At 37.6% G+C, this 22,306-nt stretch overlaps 1 protein-coding gene across 7 annotated transcripts in view; it reads left to right on the top strand.

The window, feature by feature from the left end:
- TTC13 (tetratricopeptide repeat domain 13) overlaps positions 1–21,713 on the top strand; it is a 43,690-nt gene extending 21,977 nt beyond the window's left edge. For 2 of the 7 annotated variants that reach the window (XM_057373629.1, XM_057373626.1), the window contains 12 exons: positions 110–240; positions 579–711; positions 1,205–1,297; positions 5,484–5,567; positions 7,005–7,089; positions 9,363–9,472; positions 10,742–10,877; positions 11,547–11,626; positions 12,888–12,966; positions 14,519–14,598; positions 17,735–17,882; positions 19,105–21,713. In XM_057373629.1, coding sequence (XP_057229612.1) covers positions 110–240; positions 579–711; positions 1,205–1,297; positions 5,484–5,567; positions 7,005–7,089; positions 9,363–9,472; positions 10,742–10,877; positions 11,547–11,626; positions 12,888–12,966; positions 14,519–14,598; positions 17,735–17,858 — 1,135 coding nt within the window. In that variant the 3' untranslated portion in view covers positions 17,859–17,882; positions 19,105–21,713. The remainder of the gene's footprint in view (positions 1–109; positions 241–578; positions 712–1,204; positions 1,298–5,483; positions 5,568–7,004; positions 7,090–9,362; positions 9,473–10,741; positions 10,878–11,546; positions 11,627–12,887; positions 12,967–14,518; positions 14,599–17,734; positions 17,883–19,104) is intronic. The other 5 variants (XR_008965829.1, XR_008965828.1, XR_008965830.1 and 2 more) reach the window with 5 other exon arrangements.
- The last annotated feature ends 593 nt before the right edge of the window (positions 21,714–22,306 follow it).

Below are 22,306 nucleotides of genomic sequence, written 5' to 3'. Positions count from 1 at the left end.
GTGTTTCTCACACAAATAGTATTGATTTTTAAAACAGGTTTGTTTGTCGAATATTTTCAGGACTTTTATAGCCAGGCTGTGTCTGACGCATGTTTTTCTCCTCTGTAAGAGATGTGTTATTTCAGAATTTTGAAAGCTATAAGCCTGATGTACAAGAGCTCATTTGTGTAGCAGATCATCTGGGTTCCATGATGCAGTATGAGACACCAGGATTTCTTCCAAATAAAAGAATACATAGAGGTATACTGAAAATTCTCTGTAAATTTGAGGGGAGGGGGAAGTCAATGTAGTGATAATTAAATGCTATATCTTTGCTATCTGCAAATCAGTTTTATGCTCTTGTTTCTTTCAAATCAGATAGAAAATTTAAATTTAAAATAATCATCATCTCATCAGTTTCTTGACCTAGCTGTGGACTGGAAATCATGATCTCCCAGAGTTTTTGATGTTGTCAGTTCTTTTCCAGTGAATACATTACTTTCCTGCTTCAATTTTCCTATCTGTGCAAAACTGAGTATTGTCTCTAATTGGTTTTCTGTTTCTGTTTTTGGTACCTCTTTCCTCCTGCCTCGCCTCAGCAATGGGATTGGCCTCTCTAGAAGTAATGCAAGCTGTGCAGCGGACTTGGGCGAACTCCAAAGTTCGGATGAATGGGAAAACCAGACTAATGCAGTGGAGAGATATGTTTGATATTGCTGTGAAGTGGCGAAGGTATTGGTCAAAGAGAAGGGAGAGCAAGCCTGTACTGGTTTTAATAATGACGAGTACTCCAGCTACCCAAAGGACTGGAGTCATGGAGAAGAAAATGAACACTAGTTGCCATTCTGTAAGATGAAAGGTTCTGATAAAAGAAAATTATGATGTATATACAAGGAGCACACTTCTGAAAATACTGCACTTTTCTTCTTCTGTAATGGAGGGAAAAATTTGGAATAGCATTTTCCAGTAGAAGCAAAGTTTGAAAGACCAAAGGATCCATTGCAGCTAAGACGAACAAAACCTAATAGTTTTAAACTTCAGAAATATCAAATGTTTAACTTTTACGGTTTTTATAATAAAAACCCCTGTGTTTCAATTAGAAGTTCTTTTTTGTTATCTGTGAATTCTAGTTTTTGCCTCAAATTGTTCTGTCTGTCTGATTAAAGCTGTATTAAAAAATACGGATTGAAATGTGTGCCAATATTAATGTCCTTTGTCTTTGTAGGATAGCTGACCCTGACCAGCCTGTGCTTTGGTTGGACCAAATGCCTGCCCAGAGCCTGACCAGAGGTTTCAATAATCACATTAACTTGATCAGGTATGAAAGTTTTACTAAACTGCATTCCCACACACATTAATGGATTGTACCAAAAATTACCAGCTCTTTGTGAAACAGCATTTTACAGTATTGAATGTATATGGGCTTTTTGTTTTACTTTAGTATTTATGTTTTCTAATGGAACATTTGGGATTTGTGCACAGTTTTCCTCTTGAAATTTCCTGTATTTCAGTTGCACAACTAAGTTACAGCAGTATCTAACAAGGATCAAGAATTACGCATATTTTTCATGTGCTGTTTTTATTTTCCAGATTACCTTAAATGTAAAAATTTGATTAAGTTCATCATAGTTGTAATTTTTACAAATGCTGCCTCTCAAAGGTAGTGGCATCAATATTGAAACAATGCTGTTCTTTTAGCTTTAATACCAATTGACAATGGAGAGGAAGAGCATAGTTCTTACAATCATTTTCAAAGCAGTTCAGAGTAAAGCAAAAATGACAAAATAAGTAACCTGTGAAAGGTAACAGTTGCACTTTCAAATAAAGGTGAAATTTAAAAGATTCAACCACTGTTGTACGTTCCATCTTCTCCCATGCTGCAAAGCTGTATTGTAGTCATGACAGTGCTACCTCCTCTGAAGTGGTACAAGTGTGATAGACTCGATGTGGCAACATCACTGTCAATCACAGGAGCAGAGTGTGTTTGTGTAAGTAAATATGTAGCCAGGTTTTCATGTTATTCCACCCCCTCACGGGAAATACTGAATCTTTGATCTGTCATCCTGCCTTTATATATATATCTTTATTCTTTGAGAAGCTCTACCAAAAAAGGAGGATAAGGGAAACAAGCCTTCTCAAGAATTATTTCAGGAAGAAAGAAAGAGTGATGTTCTATTGTTTGTATGCAGGGGCTAATGAGGATTTGTCCTCACTCTTCCTTCTGCTCTGTGAAATGGACGCTAGCAGCCTGTGCTTTACTTCATGGAGTGGTTAATGCAGCATTAAACTTCAGTGCAAATCAGTTACCTTGAAAGATGTGCTGCTTCTTGAACAATTTTACGCTTAGGCTTCTCTCTTCCCCTCAAGCCATTTGAGCTCCAAGCTGTTTCCATCTTTGCTATTGCTGCATTTCTCTCTTCTTGTGTGTAGAGTGCAGCAGAAACCACAACCATTTGTACATTGAAACAGAAATGCATTCCATGCTTTGCTTCACCTGTTTCCTCGTCATTTTACTTTTAAATGGGAGAGTAAAAGCCTAATTTCTAGGTGATCTTTGTTGGCAGAAGGGCATTCATGTAACACTTAATTAACATCTTGAGGATAATATTGGACATTTAATCTGGGGAAATATGTCCTTTTATAGGATCTCTGTGTCAGGAATTCTTGTTTTGCAGTGTCCAGAGTATTTTACTTGTTTTCCTTTCATCAGAGAGTGCTAGCAAAACTCACAATGTACTGTTACAGCTGTTTCAGTCATTTTATAAAAGTCTGAAATAAGCTTCGTGAGCATTCAGAATCGTAGGCCCACGATGAACCTGATTCTAACCTTTTGTTTTGGTTCAGCATTGGCTTTTGGGGATCCCATCAGCACTTTGGTTTTTCTTATCTGATAGCTAGGTAGGTAGTGGTTCTCTGAGAAATACTGATAAGACACTTTTTTTTAAGAAACAATAGATTTGAAGCAGCCTAAATACTGCTGCGTTAGGAGCTGATCATACTTTAGTACTGGATAGTGATTGCATTCTTTTTGACTCTAGAAACCTGTTCTGGTTTGATCATTCTCCAATCTTAAGTAATAGCCACTTTCTTTGATCAGCTTTCTGTTGTGATTTGCTTTGCTTGTGAATTCCATCCTGGTGATTTCACATGACATGAGGGATAAAATAAATGAATATATTAAGTGGTAATGGTTGTTTTTTAAAATTTATTTTTGCTTTGAAACATGTTCCAGTTCACTGTGATTCCTAAGTGAGAATTTCTTTTAACCAATTATACCCATCTGTCTAATTTCCCTTTTAGATTACTCAGCTTGTAAAATAGCTGCTGATTGAAGATACTAATAGGGCACAGAGCTAACTCCCTTTTCTGGATAATTGGGATGGCTTTATGATCCTTTAACTGTCCTTCAAGAAGATAGACTTTGTTTTGTATTTGAGTTATGATTTGAAAGTTATTGTCATATGACTAAGGCTAAATACTTTCTACAATAGCATGGCTACCTGAAAACCAGATACAACAATAGATTTAGGCTGACAAATAGCAGTTCTGATTATTATTATGTATATTAGGATAAATGTTGTTCAGGCAAACAAGAAGTGTAGCAACAGCAGTTGGGTGTTCTTCCTGTATTTGTAACAGCTCTAGTCATGCAGAGCTCAAGCTCTTCTCTAGGTTTTATTTTGTCTGGTAAACCAGGAATTTCTGTGGGCAGAAACATTTGGCTTAGCTATATGTTACCATAATGTTTTTCTTTCCTTGAATTCTTTGCATTGGAAGTCCATTATTGTTCAGTGATTCATGTCAAATGAGTCTTGTCTTGGAGGCATTAGCATTCAGTGTCTGCTGATTTTTTTTTTCTTTTCCAGAATTGCAAAATGTTTGGAAAACCAAAACCTTTTTTTCTCATTTTGTGTTGATTTGAGAACCTTTTTTAAAAGATATATAAGGAACATCTTGCACTTCACAGTTTTTGATTTTCAGATCTTAATGTTCTCAAGATGCAAGTGTGTCAGCTGTCACTTTCTTTGCTGCTCTATAGACAAGGGTGGATTTGGTTTATCTCCTTTCTGGCTTAAGTGATCAAAGCTAGTAAGTTTGATTTAAAATAGAGAAAATGTTTTGGAACACCTCAGTTGTTTTCATAGACAAAGCAAGGATTTGTGATCAACTAAACATAAATTATATGATGCCGTCTTCTGCTTGAAAAAAAAAAAAAACAAAAAAAAAACAGACAAACTCTGGAACACTGCAACTTTTGAATTTTTGCTGGTAGTGTTTACTAAACAAGGAGAAGGAGTGGGAATAAACAGAAATCACTTTTGACCACCACCAAAAGTCTTTCTTGGTCATATAACTTCTAGACCTTACAGAATGATAGATCTGCTTGGATGTATTTTCCAAGATGATACTGAAGGAGAATCCAGTTTCTTATACTGGCATGTTACTGCCTGTTGTACAGATGTTTTTAAAAATACAGATGGAAAATGATGGGACGTACAACAAGGGCCAATAATGTATTTTAGATTTGTCTTCATCCTTCTGCTTTCCCTGCCTCCCTTTCCTGTGTGCTGATATGTGTATGTGTGTGTTCTAATTCTGTTCAGTTTTTGAGGGCTGATTCTGCTGGTTTTCTGAGACTAGGCCTCCTAAGGTGTGAGACTATCAAGTAAGACATTAGACAGGGGCTTAAGCTGCCAGAAATCACTAAAAGTGGAAAGAAAAAGTTAGGTGTACACAGCTTCCTGTGATTGACAGTGGTTTTGCTTCCTCAGAGAGCGATAACACTTGCTTTATAAAATCTTGTTTTGTAGACTGGGAGATGAGGAAGGACTCCTACAATTGCAGTAATGGTATGTAATTTTTCCTCTCAGAGTGGTTATAATCCTAACAAGTTTCTATCACATTTTAATACATTTTTTTTTCCTTAGTGGTCCAAGAGAAATATCAACACCTTTTAAATGTTTTTGTTTTTCAGTTACTACTTGTAACTGTTGGGATTCAAAGCAAAATTATTTCAATGGAGAGGAACATAGGTGAATAAAGAAAAATATATGTGGACAGTCAGAGCAGATCAGCATGTATATTGCCAAATATATACACTGGATAGTGTTGGTTCTCTAAATGTGCATATTGAGAAATCTTTTCTAGTTCTGTTGTATCTGTGAGTCTAGGAAAGATTATATCCTTGTACAAATGTGTCATTATCATATAGGTAAGATTTACTGGAATCAGGCACGTTGAAAATGGGGAAGTATGCAAAGAATGTAGGTTATTAGAGAACAACAATTCTAATGATACATGAGTTTTAGCAAGTTCTCTATGTAATCTATATTTAAATTGGGTCATTGGCAATTCACCATGTAGATAAACCCTATGTGGTTCATTCCTTTAATTTACAGTACAACTGAATAAAATTATGTGAAATATTAATGAGTAATACTTGTGTTGTTTGAAATGTTGGGTTGAAAAACAAGACTTGAAAAAAACGTTTATTTTCTTTGTAGGGGACAGGTCATTAACATGCGGTACCTGGAATACTTTGAGAAAATACTTCATTTTATCAAAGACAGGATCCTTGTTTATCATGGGTAAATTCCTAAATTTTTTTTCCTGCTTTGCTCCCCTGGTAATAGTGATCTGAAATTTGCACAATATTGATTTCAGAAAGTCTGAGACTTTTTTTTCCTTAATATTAGTAAGTTCTGGTTTCCTTAGTATATATAATTGTTTTAATTCCTATTGGAAATGTAAATCCTATTCATTGCCACATAAAGAAACTTAAACTAATAGGAAAAAAATCACTGTGAATTACAGTGTACCTGGAAACAAATAACTCTTTTGAATTTGTAGCCTTGGTTCTGTCACAATTTGATCTCTATTCTTTCTAAGCATATGATTCTTAAAGATGTTGGGTTTCCCCCTTTTGGAATCAAGTACAGTTTTCTGACTATTGAGGTTCATTTATTAAGAAGTAAAAATGAGGAAAAAAAAGGGAAAAGAAGATATGGCAGGTAATTTTCACTGAAACAGGTGTTTGACAAGTAGTTTTAAATGAGCAGGGAATTTTTACTTCCTGTTGCATAGATGGGTTGGTAGACGTTGTCCTGAAACTGAAGACGTTGTAGACTCTGGAATGAAAAAATGTGACTAAAAGTAATATTGAAATTGATGTTGGTATTTGTACTGAATCCTGTAGCTCAGTATTCTGATAACATTAAAAAACTAAAAATGTCTTCTAGCTTTAAACTTACATTTGACATGGTAACTTATATTAAATACTGAGTTCTGCTTTTTAGTCTCATTATGCTACTTAAATATCAAAAATGAAAGTACAGAATATCCTTATAACAGTTGAAAACATTTTAGAAAATTTACGGTAGTTGCTGAAAGTTCATAGTTCTGTAGTAACTGGCAGTTTGTCCTGTGTTGCTAGGAAGTTTGTTCAGAGTAAGCCTGGTAGCATTTGACCTTAAACCAGAGCAATTTGTGCTGTGATTTTAAAAATAATTCTGTTCTTAAAATCTGAGTATAGGGTAATTAATTATTAGAGCAGTAATTCAACAGGTTTCTTCATGGTCCAGCTATGCCTGCATCTGAAGTATTTACTTGCCTTTGAAGCTACAGAGATGCCTCTATTTTGTGAAGAATATTTCTAATGCTAACTCTCTTCTACTTCCAATTTTTTTTATCTAGGACCCCCTGCCCACACACACTCACACAAATACTGTTTGATGCTTTAGAGTGGCCAATAGCAAGAGTAAGATACTTAATTAGAGTAAGATAAATCTGAATACTGAAGCTGAGGTTTGAAGTTGAAAAAAATAAGCTGAGCTGGTATGGGAGAAAATTGCTTTTTGAAATACAGGAGAGTGTGTGGAAAAGTATAAAGGAATTAATTTTCAGAAAAAGAAATAATTTACTTTCAGTAACTTACTTCACTGTGGCTGATTAGGCTAATGGTGTGTGAATTTCCAGAAATGCTACATGTGTTCAACTGTTACATTTCATATTTATTTTTTTTCCAGTGCTAATAATCCAAAAGGACTGCTAGAGGTTCGAGAAGCTTTGGAAAAGGTACATAAAGTAGAAGATCTTCTTCCCATAATGAAGGTAAATTAAAGAAAAACTTTAATATATGGTAAAAATAATTAAATACATCCTGGGAGACATCCAGTTCCTCAAAACCATTGTGTATAAACTTAAAATGAATAACTGGAAATGCTAGCTTGGGTTACTCCAAATCTGCGTATGTAGGGTTGGACCTTCATTTTGACACGTGCAAATGGGTGATGTATATTTGAAATCCTTAGCCTAACTGTGAATTGATAAGAAAATAATGGGAAAACAAAATGTTGAATGTAATTCTTTGAAGCCAGCTTTCTTAACCGAGAAGTTTTCTGATCAGATCTGCCATAAAGGGCTCACTCTACATCTGTACAATAAGAAGGAAAAAATGGATTGATGTGCCTGAAAGATCAAAGATATAGAAGCTTTTTTTTGCTTTAGGTTCATTGGTGCAGGTCAGTATGTGGTGGGGCTGGCAGAGGGAAATGGGGGGAGTAGTCGTGCTTAGTGATGGATAGCTAAAATGAAATCCTGGATAACATTCTTGAGCTTTGGAAGACTTGCCAAAAAAGGGAAACTTGCAGGTTTTCTTCCTGATGGTGGTGTTCTTTGTAGAAACAGAAAGGCTTTGGATATACAACCTGCAAGTGATTAATACTCTTAAGGAGTAAGGCATGAGTTGGGTTTAAATAAAAGATGTTCCCCTTCTCCCTCCATTCTTCCAAATTAATATGGGATAAGAGCAGTGTGTAGCTATTGGGGTTTGGGGAAACAGTATTACAAATTAGGTCCTTTTTAAAGGATTGTACACCATTAAAATTAGAGCAGGATAAATTTGGGAAGAAACAGTTGTTCTAAACAGAGACAAATGCATTGCTTTCTTGTCTTCTGTGTCCACACTGGAATTTCATATCTAAGCAAAGCAGCCGGGTTGCCATAGAGCAGAGTTCTCTGAAGCTGCATTGCTGCTACTCCTGACAGGCTGTCTGGGTTTGGATATGTGCTTGCTAGTAGTGCTCACTCATGCACTACAAATACCTTTGCAGAAGCTATGTGGCTCAAGTGCTGAATTTTTCTATGGGTTTTTATAATGTGTTGTGAATATATATTCTTTGAAGACACCCTAAGTTCGGAGGCCCAAAATCTTTTTGTATTACTGTCTTGTTCTTGGCCTTGAAAGATGAAGCCAAGTGGATATGAACTGAACCTAAGCAAAAGCTTGGGCTGAAGAGATAGTAGATGTTGGGATGAATGGACAACTAAGTGTTCCCTATTGACGTGCAAATGTACAAGTACAGGGTGTGGAGCATCTAATACTTTTTAATTGTAGGCCAGAAAAAGTGCTACTAGTGGAGTTAAAAATGCAGGTTACTCCAAGAAAATTATGAAAATATATAAACATAGTGGACTTCTATTTCAAAGTAAACATCTCAACTGGCAGCAAATTCCCAGTTTCCATAACCTGTACATTTCAGTCTGGTTTTAGTGTCCTGCATCCCATTCCAAACTGTATCAAAGTGGAATGCTGTCTCATTAGAGGCTTTTTGTTCCTTTAAAATAAATGCAGATTCTCTTAAAACATCCTGTATCATAGGTTCTGTGTTAAAATAAATAACTGCCTGAATAAGCACTGGTGCATACTACTCATTATTACTGCCTATATGAAATGAATGTCTTCCTAATAGTGATATTTTAATTTTTTTTGGTGGGAATGCTATATGTGGAAACCTGGGCTTTTGGATTTGCTTAAATGGGGTTTGACTGGTTTATACAACTCTGTGGTTACAGAGTTACTCTTAGATAATGTAGCTTTGTAAAATTCTTAAACATAGAGTTATTTTCCTTGTGAGGATAAACATGAGTTGAACCTGGATCTCAATTAAGAAACTGTTACTTTGAGTTGTGTTCTGGAATTCACAATTCACAGGGCTAATGCAGGCACTTCTTAGTGTAAACATAAAATGGGGTCTCAAATTCCTGCTTTTGCATTTACATTGTTGCACCAGAAGGTTACTATCAACATGCAGCTTGGGGAAAGATCAGTAAGACTTGAACTACTTTGTACAATTGCTTTTCATAAACAGCGCTTTTTATTCACTATTTAGTTATAAAGTTGAATGCCAATATGCCTCATTCAGTATTTATGGTTTCTATTCAGAAGGAAATAAAGGATGAATGAAATAATGTAACTGACAGTAACTTTGTTCGTTCCTTAAGTTTATCCATTTTCATTTGTACTAGGTGTATTTTTGGTGTTTCAAAGCAAGGCTGGCAGTCTGTCTCTGCTACCTCTAATATTACTTTTTTTCTTTTGAAAGCAGTTTAACAGTAAAACCAGAGATGGGTTTACTGTGAACACAAAAGTCCCCAGCCTCAAGGATCAAGGGAAAGAATATGATGGATTCACAATTGCTATAACAGGAGATAGGTACGTTTGCTATTTTCAGGGGCTAGGGTAGATTAAGTAATGATGAAGTATTAGCAATTAATTGTCTGAAATGCCATTTCTGTTTGCAGAAAAATGGTTTTGTTATTCATTAGTGGCATTTTTGTGAATAATTGAAGTTTATTCATTCGAGGATTTGATTCCTATTGTGTTTTTGGCAAAAAGGGAATATAGATAACACTGATGGAGTACGCCTGGTTGAATTGATTTTTTTAACATATAGCACAAAAGTGAAAAGAGACTTTGTTTTCCATCTTAGACTATAAAATGCCTAAAGGGGAAAAATATCAATTACCTCAGTCTTTTTACATAACAAAATATATTTCTTCTTGTGAGACTTTGTCTTTCATGTTGGCTGAGAAGTCCTGAATGCAATGGAAATTTCTGTGGTCTAGGAATAGAAGAGACTCTCTTCTATTTGAGATTTTGGCCTTTTTTTGTGCTTGAGATGCTGCAGACCTTCTGTCTGCAAGTGAAAATTTAAATGGTACCTTAATGTGTGAGAATATAGTCGAGGATTGGGTCATTCTCTGGGTGAGAAAGTAAATTTCTCACTTGCTTTCTCAAAGCAAGTCTGAAGCTCTGAGTGCTGTTCTACTATTAAATAAAAACCTTTTATTAATTTCAAATTCTATCCATTAGAATTCTTCCCAAATTTCCATGCTAAAATGCTAAGTTATCTCTTGGTTTTTTATTTCACATTTTAAATCATACCCCTATGTACAGTGAAATGGTATTAAATATAAGACCTCACTTGAGGAAAATATTTTGGTAAATAGACTAACTTAGTAAAATAGACTAACTTTGTTCTGTACAAACTTTGTTCAGTCTGTTTTGATGCATGGTTAGTAACTATGCTTTATACCAAAACATTTGGTAATTTAGAAATGAAGAAAACTATACTCTACATTCTATAAAAAAACTTAAGTCTGTGAAGATATTTTAAAATTTAGTATTTCTTATATTTTAACCACAGTTTAAGTGAAACAGTAATGCTTGTCAGGTATTCTTCAATGGAAATACTTTATCTGTGATTAGGTGGCAGTCTTTCTACATCCTTTCTACATCACAGAATGTGATGTAGCGTTTTTCATTCGGTGATTTTTGGGTTTTCTAAATGAAATGGAAAGTAATGTGGATAGGAAAAAGGTGATGTGTAACTGTAGAACATTTGTGATTTAACCTGGATATGCATCAAGTTTTGTTCAAAAAAATTTCATACCTCCTTTTTTTTTTCCATCTGCCTAACAGAGTGGGGAACATACTGTTTTCTGTAGAAACTCAGACAACAGAAGAGAGAACACAGCTGTATCATGCAGAAATAGATGCACTATATAAGGATCTAACAGCTAAAGGAAAAATTCTAATTCTGTCTGCAGAGCTGGGGGTAAGGCTGTTCTAGTGGAAGTTACTAATTCCTTGATAAAATCCTATTTTGTTTTTATACTCTCTGTTTAGCAGTCACTGTTCTAATACTTGTTGACAGAGTTCTTAAGTAATAAAGTTACTTTAAGCCAATTATGACAAATACCATTAGAAGTTGCTTAAATTCTATCTGTTACTTCAAAATTTGCTATGCTTTGCCTTCAGTACTAGAGAGCATTCAGGCGAGGTCTCAGTATCACAGTATGGTTTTTTCTGCATTTTTGTCATGGGTCTGTGTTCACCTTTGTCATCATCCCTATAAGTACTGTTTAGGATTTGGCTCGTGGTGGTTTCAAATAAGATGAGTAACATGAATTTGTGAGAAACACTAGTATTGTGTTTGTGTTGATTTGATGTGCAAGGAAAATGACTACATTTGACCTTGTGCTTTTTCTTTTTAATCCTTTAACACGGTGTAGATAAACTGTGCTTTGCCTCAATGTTGAAGATACAGCAGAGTAGTTTGCTTAAATATCTGTTAATCAGACTCCAACTTCACAGTTTGACATTTCTACTTTGAAATGGTTCTTAAACAAAAAACAGTTGCAATAATGTAAGACTTTGCACTGTGTACCTTTATAAGATACCTGTCTATTTAAATTTTCTTTAATTCACTTTTTCTTCCTCTTAGGAAGTAGATGCTGTTTGCAACTTGATCCTGTCATTAGTTTATTACTTCTATAATTTAATGCCACTTTCAAGAGGATCTAGGTTAGTGTTTGTATTCATCTTGTCTGTTACCTTGGTTGCATGCATGTCCATGTGTTGCAGTATCTTAATATATTTCTTTATACAAAAAAAGCTCTGGGTAGAGCTGTGTGTTCTTCACAGTCGTTTTGTGCTCCCGTGACAATGGGAACTGACTTAGCACTGATTTAAAAACTTGTTTGTAATTTCTGATGGTAACTATTCATAGCTGCATATATATTTAAAGTAATGAGTAGTCCATATTTATAGACAGCAGCTCACACATTGAGAAGTGYCATTTTTAAATTGTAGTGCTTGATTTTCTAACCCATATTGCGTTACACTGTAATTTGACTTAAGAAGCTTTTCTGAAATGTGTATTTGAGATTAAATATATTTTGAGATAATTTAATAAAATGCACTAAATATTATTTTAGTAAATTATTGCAGCTGTTAGGATCACCAAATGAAACTGTAGGATAAAGTTCCATATGTCACAGAACTCTTCAACTGGAATTCTAGTTTAATGCAAACCTGGTTATATCTAAGACTATTACGGATCTCTGTTCCACAAAGCACTTAATATCATTAATCTTACTGCTAGACACAGTTCAGTGGAAAAAAAAAAAAAAAAAACCCAAAAAAAACCCAAAAAACAGACCATGAGATTTTGTGTTTTTGTAATCATTTTGCCTTTATCTTACAGAATGTCAAAATTACAAGAAATGAAAAAAAAAAAAAAAAAAACAACCCAAAAAAAACCCAAAAAACAGACCATGAGATTTTGTGTTTTTGTAATCATTTTGCCTTTATCTTACAGAATGTCAAAATTACAAGAAATTCTGCCTGAGAGTCACAGTTAAAAAAAAAAAAATTAGGTTCAAAATTAAGTAACTGAACAGCTTTACGGTTCCTCTAGCTCTGTTGCAGTAGAGTTCACAAACTCTTCTGGGCTACAGCTAATCTTCTTGGGAACAGGAGTTTGCTTTATTTTCAGCTCTGTGGAGTCTTGAGAACTCCAAAGTCTGAAAATATGGTTCTGACTAATATAGAAACAGTAGTTAAACTCCATAGGTTCATTACTTCATTCTAGTGATGTTGAAAAGTAACAGTGATTTCACTTTTTAATTGTTTTGTGCTTGGTTTTTTTCTTCTAAGATAACTATCACGGGACTCTTTACTAGCCTTCTATGAAACAATACTATGTTCTGTGTGTTTTGTAGTCTAAAATAGCATTATGGAAAGACTTTTACTGCATTTGTTGTTTTTAATTTTATTCTTTTAGTGTGATAGCTTATTCAGTGATAATGGGAGCACTAATGGCAAGTGGAAAAGAAGTATCAGGAAAAATCCCTAAAGGAAAGGCAAGTATCAAAATATCAAAGTACACCAGTTCAGTCTTGATGGACAAAGTAATACATGTAAATGTGGGGAAAGAGCTGTAAGAATGAGCAGTTGATGCTTGTTTGCTGGGGATGGGCTAGCTGCATACTATGATGCTTTGCAGCCTGAGAGTGCTGACAATTCCATTGCGGTTCTGACGGCAGGTGAATTTGGAGATGATATGTGCAATAATTTGGATTAGTCAAATTGTAGAAGTTTGGACCCACAGGAATTACAGATATGTCACTGACTCATTTCTAGTGTGCTGAGCTGCTCTTTTCTCATTGCTTTGAGAAGGGTTCTGAGAATACTGGGGAAGAATTTGTGACTCTTCTGGCACACAGTAGAAATTTTCTGTCTATACTCTGTGTATTGTAGAGATTTTAGGGCTTGGTAAGTACAAATACAAATACATTTGGAACTTCTCTTGATTTCTTCTTCTCCTGTGTTCTACCGGATTTAAAGTAATTCCTAGTGTTTAAGTGACTACATCTGAATATTAGACCATCTTACTCAAYAAAGTGGCTAAATTTGAATATTATACCAACTTGCTCAATAAAGGATTTCCTTTTCTTCAACAATTGAGTTGTTAGCTGTGGTTCCTTTTCAGCATGAAAGGAGTGAGAACACTTCTGTCTCTATTGTCAATAGAATCAATAAAATTCCAGTGAGAATCCAAGCTGTTAAAGAAAATATCTTGCATGAATAACTGAAGAAAGGGTTACTTTCCTTTTGTTCTAGAAAGCCATGAAAACAATGTACTCCTTTGAGTACAATGAACTCTAGGAGCTTTTAAGAGCAAAATGCCATTGCTTTGCAGCAAGAAAACTTCCTTTTCAGTATGCCATTAAGCTCATATCTTCCCCGTTCTGTGGGAGTTCAAGCTAAGGTAAAACGTGGGGTTTCTTAGGACTTGATTTTCTTACAACTTGATAAGAGTAGTATTTTGCTGACTGATTTTATGCAGGCAAGCAGAGTTTCAAGATTACTACTAAGCAGGATTTCTGACTTATGGCAACATTAGAGGCATCTTTACTTTTGAGAATTTTTCCTGAGACAGAGTGCTTGAATACAAATAAACTTGTTTTTTAGGCAAGTTTTCACACTGTGTAAGAAATTGTTTTTTGCAGTTGAATGAAACTGGGGTTTGTGTTTTGTCAGATTCCTTAGAAGAGCTAAGCTGATCCCAGGCGTATGACAGCATGCATTTTCAGGCTGCTCTGAATTCAAAAGTGCAGACTAGTCAGGAGTCCTGTTGTTGTCTGGCAGGTCAGTCAGTAGCCATGTCCAGTGTTACTTACAGTATTAGTTGTGGTGGGGTGTACAAACCCCACAGAGAATTTGTGCCTGGCCTGAATGCTTCAAACTGATGGTGAAGGACAAAGTAGTCTGGGCAGAGACTGGTTAGTAAGCTTACCCCTGCCGTACCAAGAATATAGGTAGCATGCTCTCAGAGCCCTTTCAGAAGTAAGAGAAATTTAAAATCTTGTAATTTCTTAATCTTTTTTTTTTTTCATTTTGTTGCATTTTCAGCTGGTTGATTTTGAAGCAATGACTGCACCGGGGTCTGAAGCTTTTAGCAAAATAGCAAGGAGCTGGATGAATCTAAAAAGGTAAATCTTTTTCTTCAGATGAAAGCCTATATGTAAAATTCAAACCTATAATAAGAAATGTTACTTAGAAATTACGAGTTTAATAAAGGATTCAGTGTATTTTTTARGACTGTTTAGGAATTGATGAGACAAGATTTGTATTTACACACACAGTAGTGTGTATCTGGTCTGACAGAGTAGTTAGTAGTCTAGACATTCAGTTATGTGAGTATTATCCTCTGAGGGAATTATTTGGGTTAATATTTTATTCATTTTATCTAGTGGGTCAAATTTATCTTTTTATATTATGACTTATCATTAGTAGATCTGACAGTGAGTAAACAAAGCAAGGGGAATTTTTTGACCCTTTTTAAAAATTCTTGTGATCTCTTCAAACTATGTATCCAAAGTAATTTGCTTATCCTTTAGTTTTGATTTTGAGAATGAATGTTTTCGAAGGGGATGGACATTTTGAGTATGGAGAATTACATTACTTAGTCTAGATGCGTGACTTTTGTGCAATGCTTTAAAATTTTGATTTTCATATGAATTTATTCTTGAATACTGCATACATTGACAAAGAATTAATATTATGAATCTGGTTCATTTGACTAGTTCCTTAGTGGTTATTCCCCATACAAAATCTAAACATCAGGCCAGTATCTAAACATCAGTTCTAGTATTCTTCAAGGCAAGATCAAGACATGTAAAGGGTTCTGAGCCAAGGTCCTTTGAGGGCTGTCTATAATCTTAGAAACGTGTTACACGTCACGGGACATTCCTGGTGACTGCAGGAAAGGAAATCTTGATTTTGCCTTCAGGAAGGCCAAAAGGAAACCCATGGAAACAGTAGGCTGGTCAGGGACCTAATTTTGATCCCTGGGAAAAATCATGGAATGAGTCCTTTATGAAAGCATTTCAGTTTATATGAAGGAAAAGGTCATAGAAAACAATCAATGTCAGTTCACCAAATGTTGTGTGACCCAATGATTGTTTTCTGTGATAAAAACCAAGTCTAGATTTGATGACGAGAGCAATCAAGCGTTGTTTATTTTTACTTCAGCAAGAAGTCCCACAGTACTCTCATATCAAGATAGCACATTATGCTCTGAGCAAAAGAATGACACCCAGATGGATTAAAAAGATGCTTGGGTAATCAGATTAAGGGTGCACTCAGCACTTTAGACTACCCCTAAAATACTGCATCCAGGAGATTTTCAAGGCTTGGTAGGATAAAGCCCTGACACCTTGATTTGAGTTCTCGATTCACCTTGCTTTGAGCAGGATCTTAGGGCACAGACCTCCTGTGGTTTGGTCCAACCTGAGTTATTCCTAGAGTCTGTGGAGCTCTGCAGCTGCTCTTGAAGCCAGCTATCTCATACTGATTACTCTGTTCATCATCATTATCAGGTGTTCTCAGCCTAGGGAATTTCACTAGACTATAAAATTCATTCCTAAATGAAGAAGGCCAGTAAGACATCTTTGTCAAATTCAAGCTAAAATTCTACTTGTAAATAAGTCAAATTCAGTATTCATTAAGGAGAGAAATTTCTAAACTACAGGTGTAGCAAGTTGTGTTTTGTATTAGAAGTAGTCTGCACAAATATTCAGACTTGCTTGTCTTGGACATAGAAAATATTTATGGTTCCCACAATGTTTTGCTGTGATTCTCTCAGTTTTATACTCTTCTTTATTAATTCTCTGTTCATGCTGGTTTTAGTTTTATGCGTTTGTTGTTTTGTTATTTTTAAGACATACCTTCACCAAAGAGAAACTTCCCTCTTGGGAGTAAAGTCAGATTAAGCCATTTCAGTGCTACCCATGTGTTTCTGACTCCCTCAGTGATACTGCTGAAACTTACAGGAATCCATATCAAACCAGATCAGGGAACTCATTTGTATTAGGAATAACCTTGCCAAAACAATTTCTTTTTCATCAAGACAATTTTGTGGCATAGTACTACCTGCAGTATTGTTGAGTCAAATTAGAGATCCATAATAGGAGATTAAATGAGCCAGAGTGGAGAAAACGCTAAAGCTGGTTTTGTTTAAGGCTGAGAAAAACATCTGAAGAACTACAGCCCAAAGGACTTGATGTAATAATATGGAAGTAATTAGCCTGAGTGGCTAATTTATCTGTGTTAGACAAATAATAGTGGAAATGGTAAATAAGGCTGGAAGACTTAAAGCAATACTTCTTTAACTTCTGCTGCTTTTGAAAGCTCCTCTATGTGCTCTTCATTTTTTTCATTCTGTATGGTGAGGAGTCATGCAAAGCAAGAGTTGGTTATGAACAACAGATTCTGAGAATTACGGAATCATTAAGGTTGGAAAGAAAGCTTTAAGATCATTGAGTAAAACCACTAATGCTGCCAATCCAGCACCTCTGTGTTCACCATTAAACCATGTCCCTGGGTGCTTCCTCCACACACCCTTTGAACACTTCCAGGGATGGTGATTCCACCACTTCCTTCAGCTTACTCCAATGTTTTCACCCCTCCAATGAAGAAGTATTTCCTAATATCCAATCTAAACCTTCCCTGGCACAACTTAAAGCCATTTCTTCTGGTCATGTCACTTGTTACCTGAGAGAGGAGACCAACCCCCACCTAGCTACAGCCTCCTTTCAGGCAATTGTAGAGAGCAAGAAGGCCCCCCCTGAGCCTCCTTTTCTCCAGGCTAAACAACCCCAGCTCCCTCAGGCTGCTCATCATTAAACTTGTGCGCCAGACCCTTTCCCAGCTCCACTGTCCTTTCCTGGACACACTCTGGTATCTCAATACCCTTCTTGCAGTTAGGAGCCTAAAACTGGGTGCAGGTCTTGAGGTGTGGCCTCAGCAGTGCCRTGTACAGGGGGACAATCACCGTCCTCATCCTGCTGGCCACATTATTGCTGATAGGGGCCAGGATGCCATTGGTTTTCCTGGCCACACTGCTGGCTCATATTCAGCTGTTGTCAGCCAGCACCCACAGGTACTTCTCTGCCCAGAAGCTTTCCAGCCACTCTGCCCCAAGCCTGTAGCATTGCACGAGGATGATTCTTGGCAGAGGCCCCAAATTTCTTGGAGGAGGGGATGAAGAGAAGTAGAGGTTGATGTGTTAACTTGCAGGTAAATCATAAAACCCATAAAAAAATAACTTCTCTTTTTCTCTTTCAGTATTTCACCTTCTTACAAGAGCCTACCATCAGTATCAGAGACTTTTCCAACCCTGAGAACAATGATTGAAGTACTAAATACAGACTCACCTCATTGTCTAAAAAAACCTATAGTTGTTGTATAATTTATACAAATAAAAGGCCAAGAGGTACCGCTTCATAAATTATTTTGAACGGCAAATCATGGTCAAAACTGTTTGATTTTGGTTTTGGTTTTTTTTTTTTAATAGAACAACTTACTTGACTACTTAGCACTTAAGTAGAAGAAACCTTTCTGTGACCAATAATATTGAAAAGGAAAAAAGATGTAGAACAACTGATTTTTCATAATAAGGCACACTAACAGAAATACAGTTATTCAGAGGCTGAACTGAAGAGCAGTAAGAATCTTGATCACAGTTACAAACTGAACATACTGGATGTGAATATTGATTTTTTAAAAAGTAATCTGCATTGGAAATAATGCTATACTACTTTTTTTTATTCTCGAAACCTCTTCTTCACCAAAAACTTTTAAGTGTACCATGTGTTAATAACTGGAGAATACACAGGCATTTCATGTAGTGCAGTCCACTGAAGGAGCCGAAGTCATCTTAAAATAATGGGGTTCACGGTAACATCATTTGGAAACAAAACCAAACAAATTACATATTTAGAGTTAGACTCTTGGCAAGTAAATGTCAGAAACACAACAATCTTCCTTTCCAAGTAGCCATTAGTGGTAGTGGTTGGCAAAAGTTATCAACAGATTGACAGGATTTAAGTATATTGGGAGTGCTAGTTAGGATTCCTTGAGTTGTTCTTGATGGACAAACTTGGCAGCGTTCTGGAAAGGCAGGTTTCCTGTAGAGCAGGGCTACTGCCGTCCAAATGATATGGACAGTGCCATGAACCAGTTTCTGATTGGTGATGTTATTTCTGTTATAGTCCTTACTGAATTATACTCATTTTAGCTTCCGCTCCATGACTTTAGATCTTTTTATCAGGTTAAGTGATTTCAGGAACAGTAAGCCATGTCTGGTCAAATGCCTGGTTTCCTTAGTGGCTTTGATGAACTTTTTTTTCTGCCTGAATATCTATTTTTGAGATAATCTACAGAACTATTCTGTTTTAGATACAGCTGTCAACTTCTGTAATACTGATGTTTTGAACTTGATTCTGTTGCTGTCATCTACACAAATATTATTTACCTAGCTTCTTTCAGTCTTCCAGAGGTTTGAGCTGTGTTGGGCAATTGCAAATACCTGTGCTAGCCATGTAACATGGAATATGCTATAGAGTAAGTTACTTACCAAGGACGAGGGGGAAACATCCTGCATATCGCCTAAGTGTACCAATAATAGTGGTATGGTTTCTTCTCTCTGATTACAGGGCAGTGCAGTAAGTCCATTCTTCAATGAAGAAAGGAATGCAGCAAAGCATCAAAAATGTTGATACAGGTGACTTACTTCAGTGGGATTGAAAATGGAGTGAATTTATGGAATGGAGGGTCTTTTATTGGTTATACCACAGAAGTATTTATTGGCTTCAAAGTGGGCTCTTTGTGTTTAAGTACAGGGGCTGGAAGTGCCACAAGGTAAATTAGATGCTGTGGTGAATAGTGACAACCACTATATGAAAGGCTCTGTTGATTTAAAGTTAAATTTCACTATTTGTCACCTTATTTGCAGAACAGGATAGCTGTGGTAGCTAGAGACCTGAGAGTTTCTGTATGAAGGATTTTCATGGAGGTATAAAAATGAATCCCAGGAAGTGGATGCATAATGTATCTTCATTGGGAAGCGTATCCACCCAGTGTGAGTAGCTCATTTCCCACATTACAGGCCTTTTGGAGGTTTTACTTTTGTCTGCCTGTCCAGTTTATGAACTGGCTGCTTGTTGCATTTAGGGTGAATATTAGCAATGCATATTCAGTTTAGACTTACCTATTGGATGAAACAACACTTATCTCTCTGCACTGTGAACCGAAATGTGGTAAGTGGAGAAAATGAGGAGACACACTTCAAAAATGTGCTCCCAATTCAAATCATCCCAGGGGTGCGTATGTAGCTATGGTAATTTTTTTCATGAATGTTCATATTCTAGGATTGTATGTTGAAAATACAAGGGTAGGGAGAGAACCTGCTTTCCTTGCATTTGAAACAAATCTATAGTAACTCTTCCTCTCTAAGAACAGGCCCTTAAAATAAAGAATTGTTGCCTTAACTTACAGTACATTACCAGATTTGTAGGCACAAGGAAGTAATATTGTATGAAGCAGACATTTTGTTCACTGTTTTTAATCCTGGTACTGGTATGTGTGAAAGTAGGTCTGGAATGTTTCAAAGTTTGCATGCACTGTACTGGAGCTACACTGATTAAAAGAAGGCCTTCTCCAAATTGCATTGGTCCAGACCAGAGGCCTTGTCACCAGGAGCAGACGTCCCCCAGCCAGAGAAAGAGGGTACACTCCACGAGCAAACCTCTGGTTCTTCCTGTGTGAGCATGGGGAAAACATGAGAAGGTGGGATGGTAAACCCACCTCTGCCCTAGCAGCACACTGCTAGGTGAATTGAAGAATGGCAACACTCAGAGAGGAAGCTCCACCAGAAGAGCTACTTCTCATTCCCATTTCTCTTGGTTTCCCATAACCAAGCTGCCCAGCATAACACAAGGCAGAATGACATGTCCAACCCCCTGGAAGGAACATCTGCAATGTATGCACAAGGAAGGAATGGCAGCCAGTGCTAGAGGGGCCCTGCCTCTAGCCAGGTAGAGTCCAGGGAAAACCGTTCCTCTTGGACTGTGTGGATTCGTTGCCCTGGCATAGCAGAACCACAGGAATACGAGGCTTTGATCGACACTGGTGCACAGTACACACTAATTCCATCGCGACATGTGGGGACAGAATCTGTTTCTATTGCTAGCGTGACGGGAGGACCACAAGACCTGACTCTGGTGGAAGCTGAGGTGAGCCTGACTGGAAAGGAGTGGAGGAAGCATCCCATTGTGACTGGTCCAGAGGCCCCATGCATCCTGGGAATAGAGTTTCTCTGGTGGGTATTTCAAAGATCCAAAGGCATTCAAGTAGGCCTTCGAAATAGCTGCTGTAGAGACAGATGGCATCAAGCAATTAAGCACCTTGCCTGGGCTGTCCAAAAATCCTGCAGCTGGACTCCTCAACGTGGAAGACCAGCACGTTCCAGTTGCCACCTTGACAGTGCACCACTGGCAGTACAGAACAAACCGAGATGCTGTGATTCCCATCCATAACGTGATCCAAGAGCTAGAGAGCCAAGGGGTGGTCAGCAAGGCCCACTCACCCTTCAACAGCCTCATCTGGCCTGTGCTCAAATCTAAAGGAGAATGGAGATTGACTGTGGACTATCGTGGTGTAAATGAAGTGACTCCATCGCTGTGCACTGCCATGCCAGACATGCTGGAGCTCCAGTACAAGCTGGAGCCCAAAGCAGCGAAGTGATACACCACCATTGACATCGCCAACCCATTCTTCTCCATTTCTCTGGCAGCAGAGTGCAGGCCACAGTTTGCTTTCACCTGGAGGGGCATACAGTACACCTGGACCGGCTGCCCCAGGGGTGGAAGCACAGCCCTACCATCTGCCATGGGCTGATCCAGGCCACACTGGAAAAGGGCAAGGCTCCAGAACATSTTCAGTATATGGATGACATCGTTGTGTGGGGGAGCATAGCAACAGAAGTATTTGAGAAAGAAGAAAAGATCATCCAGATTCTCCTGGAAGCTGGCTTTGCCATAAAGAAGAACAAAGTGAAGGGACCTCCTCAAGAGATACGGTTCCTGGGGGTAAAGTAGCAAGATGGACAGCATCAGATCCCCACCGAGGTCATCAACAAGATCACGTCTATGTCACCAACTAGCAAAAAGGAAACACAAGCTTTCCTAGGTTCCATAGGCTTTTGGAGGATGCACATCCCCGAATACAGCCAGATCGTGAGCCCTCTGTACCTGGTGATCCAGAAGAACAATGATTTCCACTGGGACCCAGAACAGCAGCAAGCGTTTGCCCAGATCAAGCAGCAAATCGCTCCTGCGGTAGCCCTCGGCCCAGTCAGGACAGAACCAAAAGTGAAGAATGTGCTCTACTCTGCAGCTGGGAGCAGCGGCCTGTCCTGGAGCCTTTGGCAAAAGGTGCCTGGTGAAACTCGAGGCTGGCTACTGGGATTCTTGGGGCCGAAGCTACAGAGGGTCTGAGGCCAACTACACCCCAACAGAGAAGGAGATCTTGGCAGCCTGTGAGGGAGTCCAAGCTGCTTCAGAGGTCATTGGGACAGAAGCACAACTCCTCCTGACACCCCGATTACCAGTGCTGGGGTGGATGTTCAAAGCAAAGGTCCCCTCTACCCACCACGCCACCGATGCTACTTGGGGCAAATGGATTTCTCTCATTATTCAACACGCCCATATAGGAAACCCGAATCGCCCTGGGATCCTGGAAATAATTACAAATTGGCTGAAGGCGAAGACTTTGGTCTTGCCAACGAGGAGGAATATGAGCAAGTGACACATGCTGAGGAAGCTCCACTATACAACCAACTGCCAGCAGAGGATAAAC

The sequence above is a fragment of the Malurus melanocephalus genome, unplaced genomic scaffold (assembly GCF_030028575.1).
Source record: "Malurus melanocephalus ecotype Western Australia unplaced genomic scaffold, MMel_1.1 scaffold_203, whole genome shotgun sequence".
NCBI classification, from domain to species: domain Eukaryota; kingdom Metazoa; phylum Chordata; class Aves; order Passeriformes; family Maluridae; genus Malurus; species Malurus melanocephalus.
The sequence above is the reverse complement of the archived record's forward strand: the minus strand, read 5'-3'. Positions and strand labels throughout refer to the sequence as shown.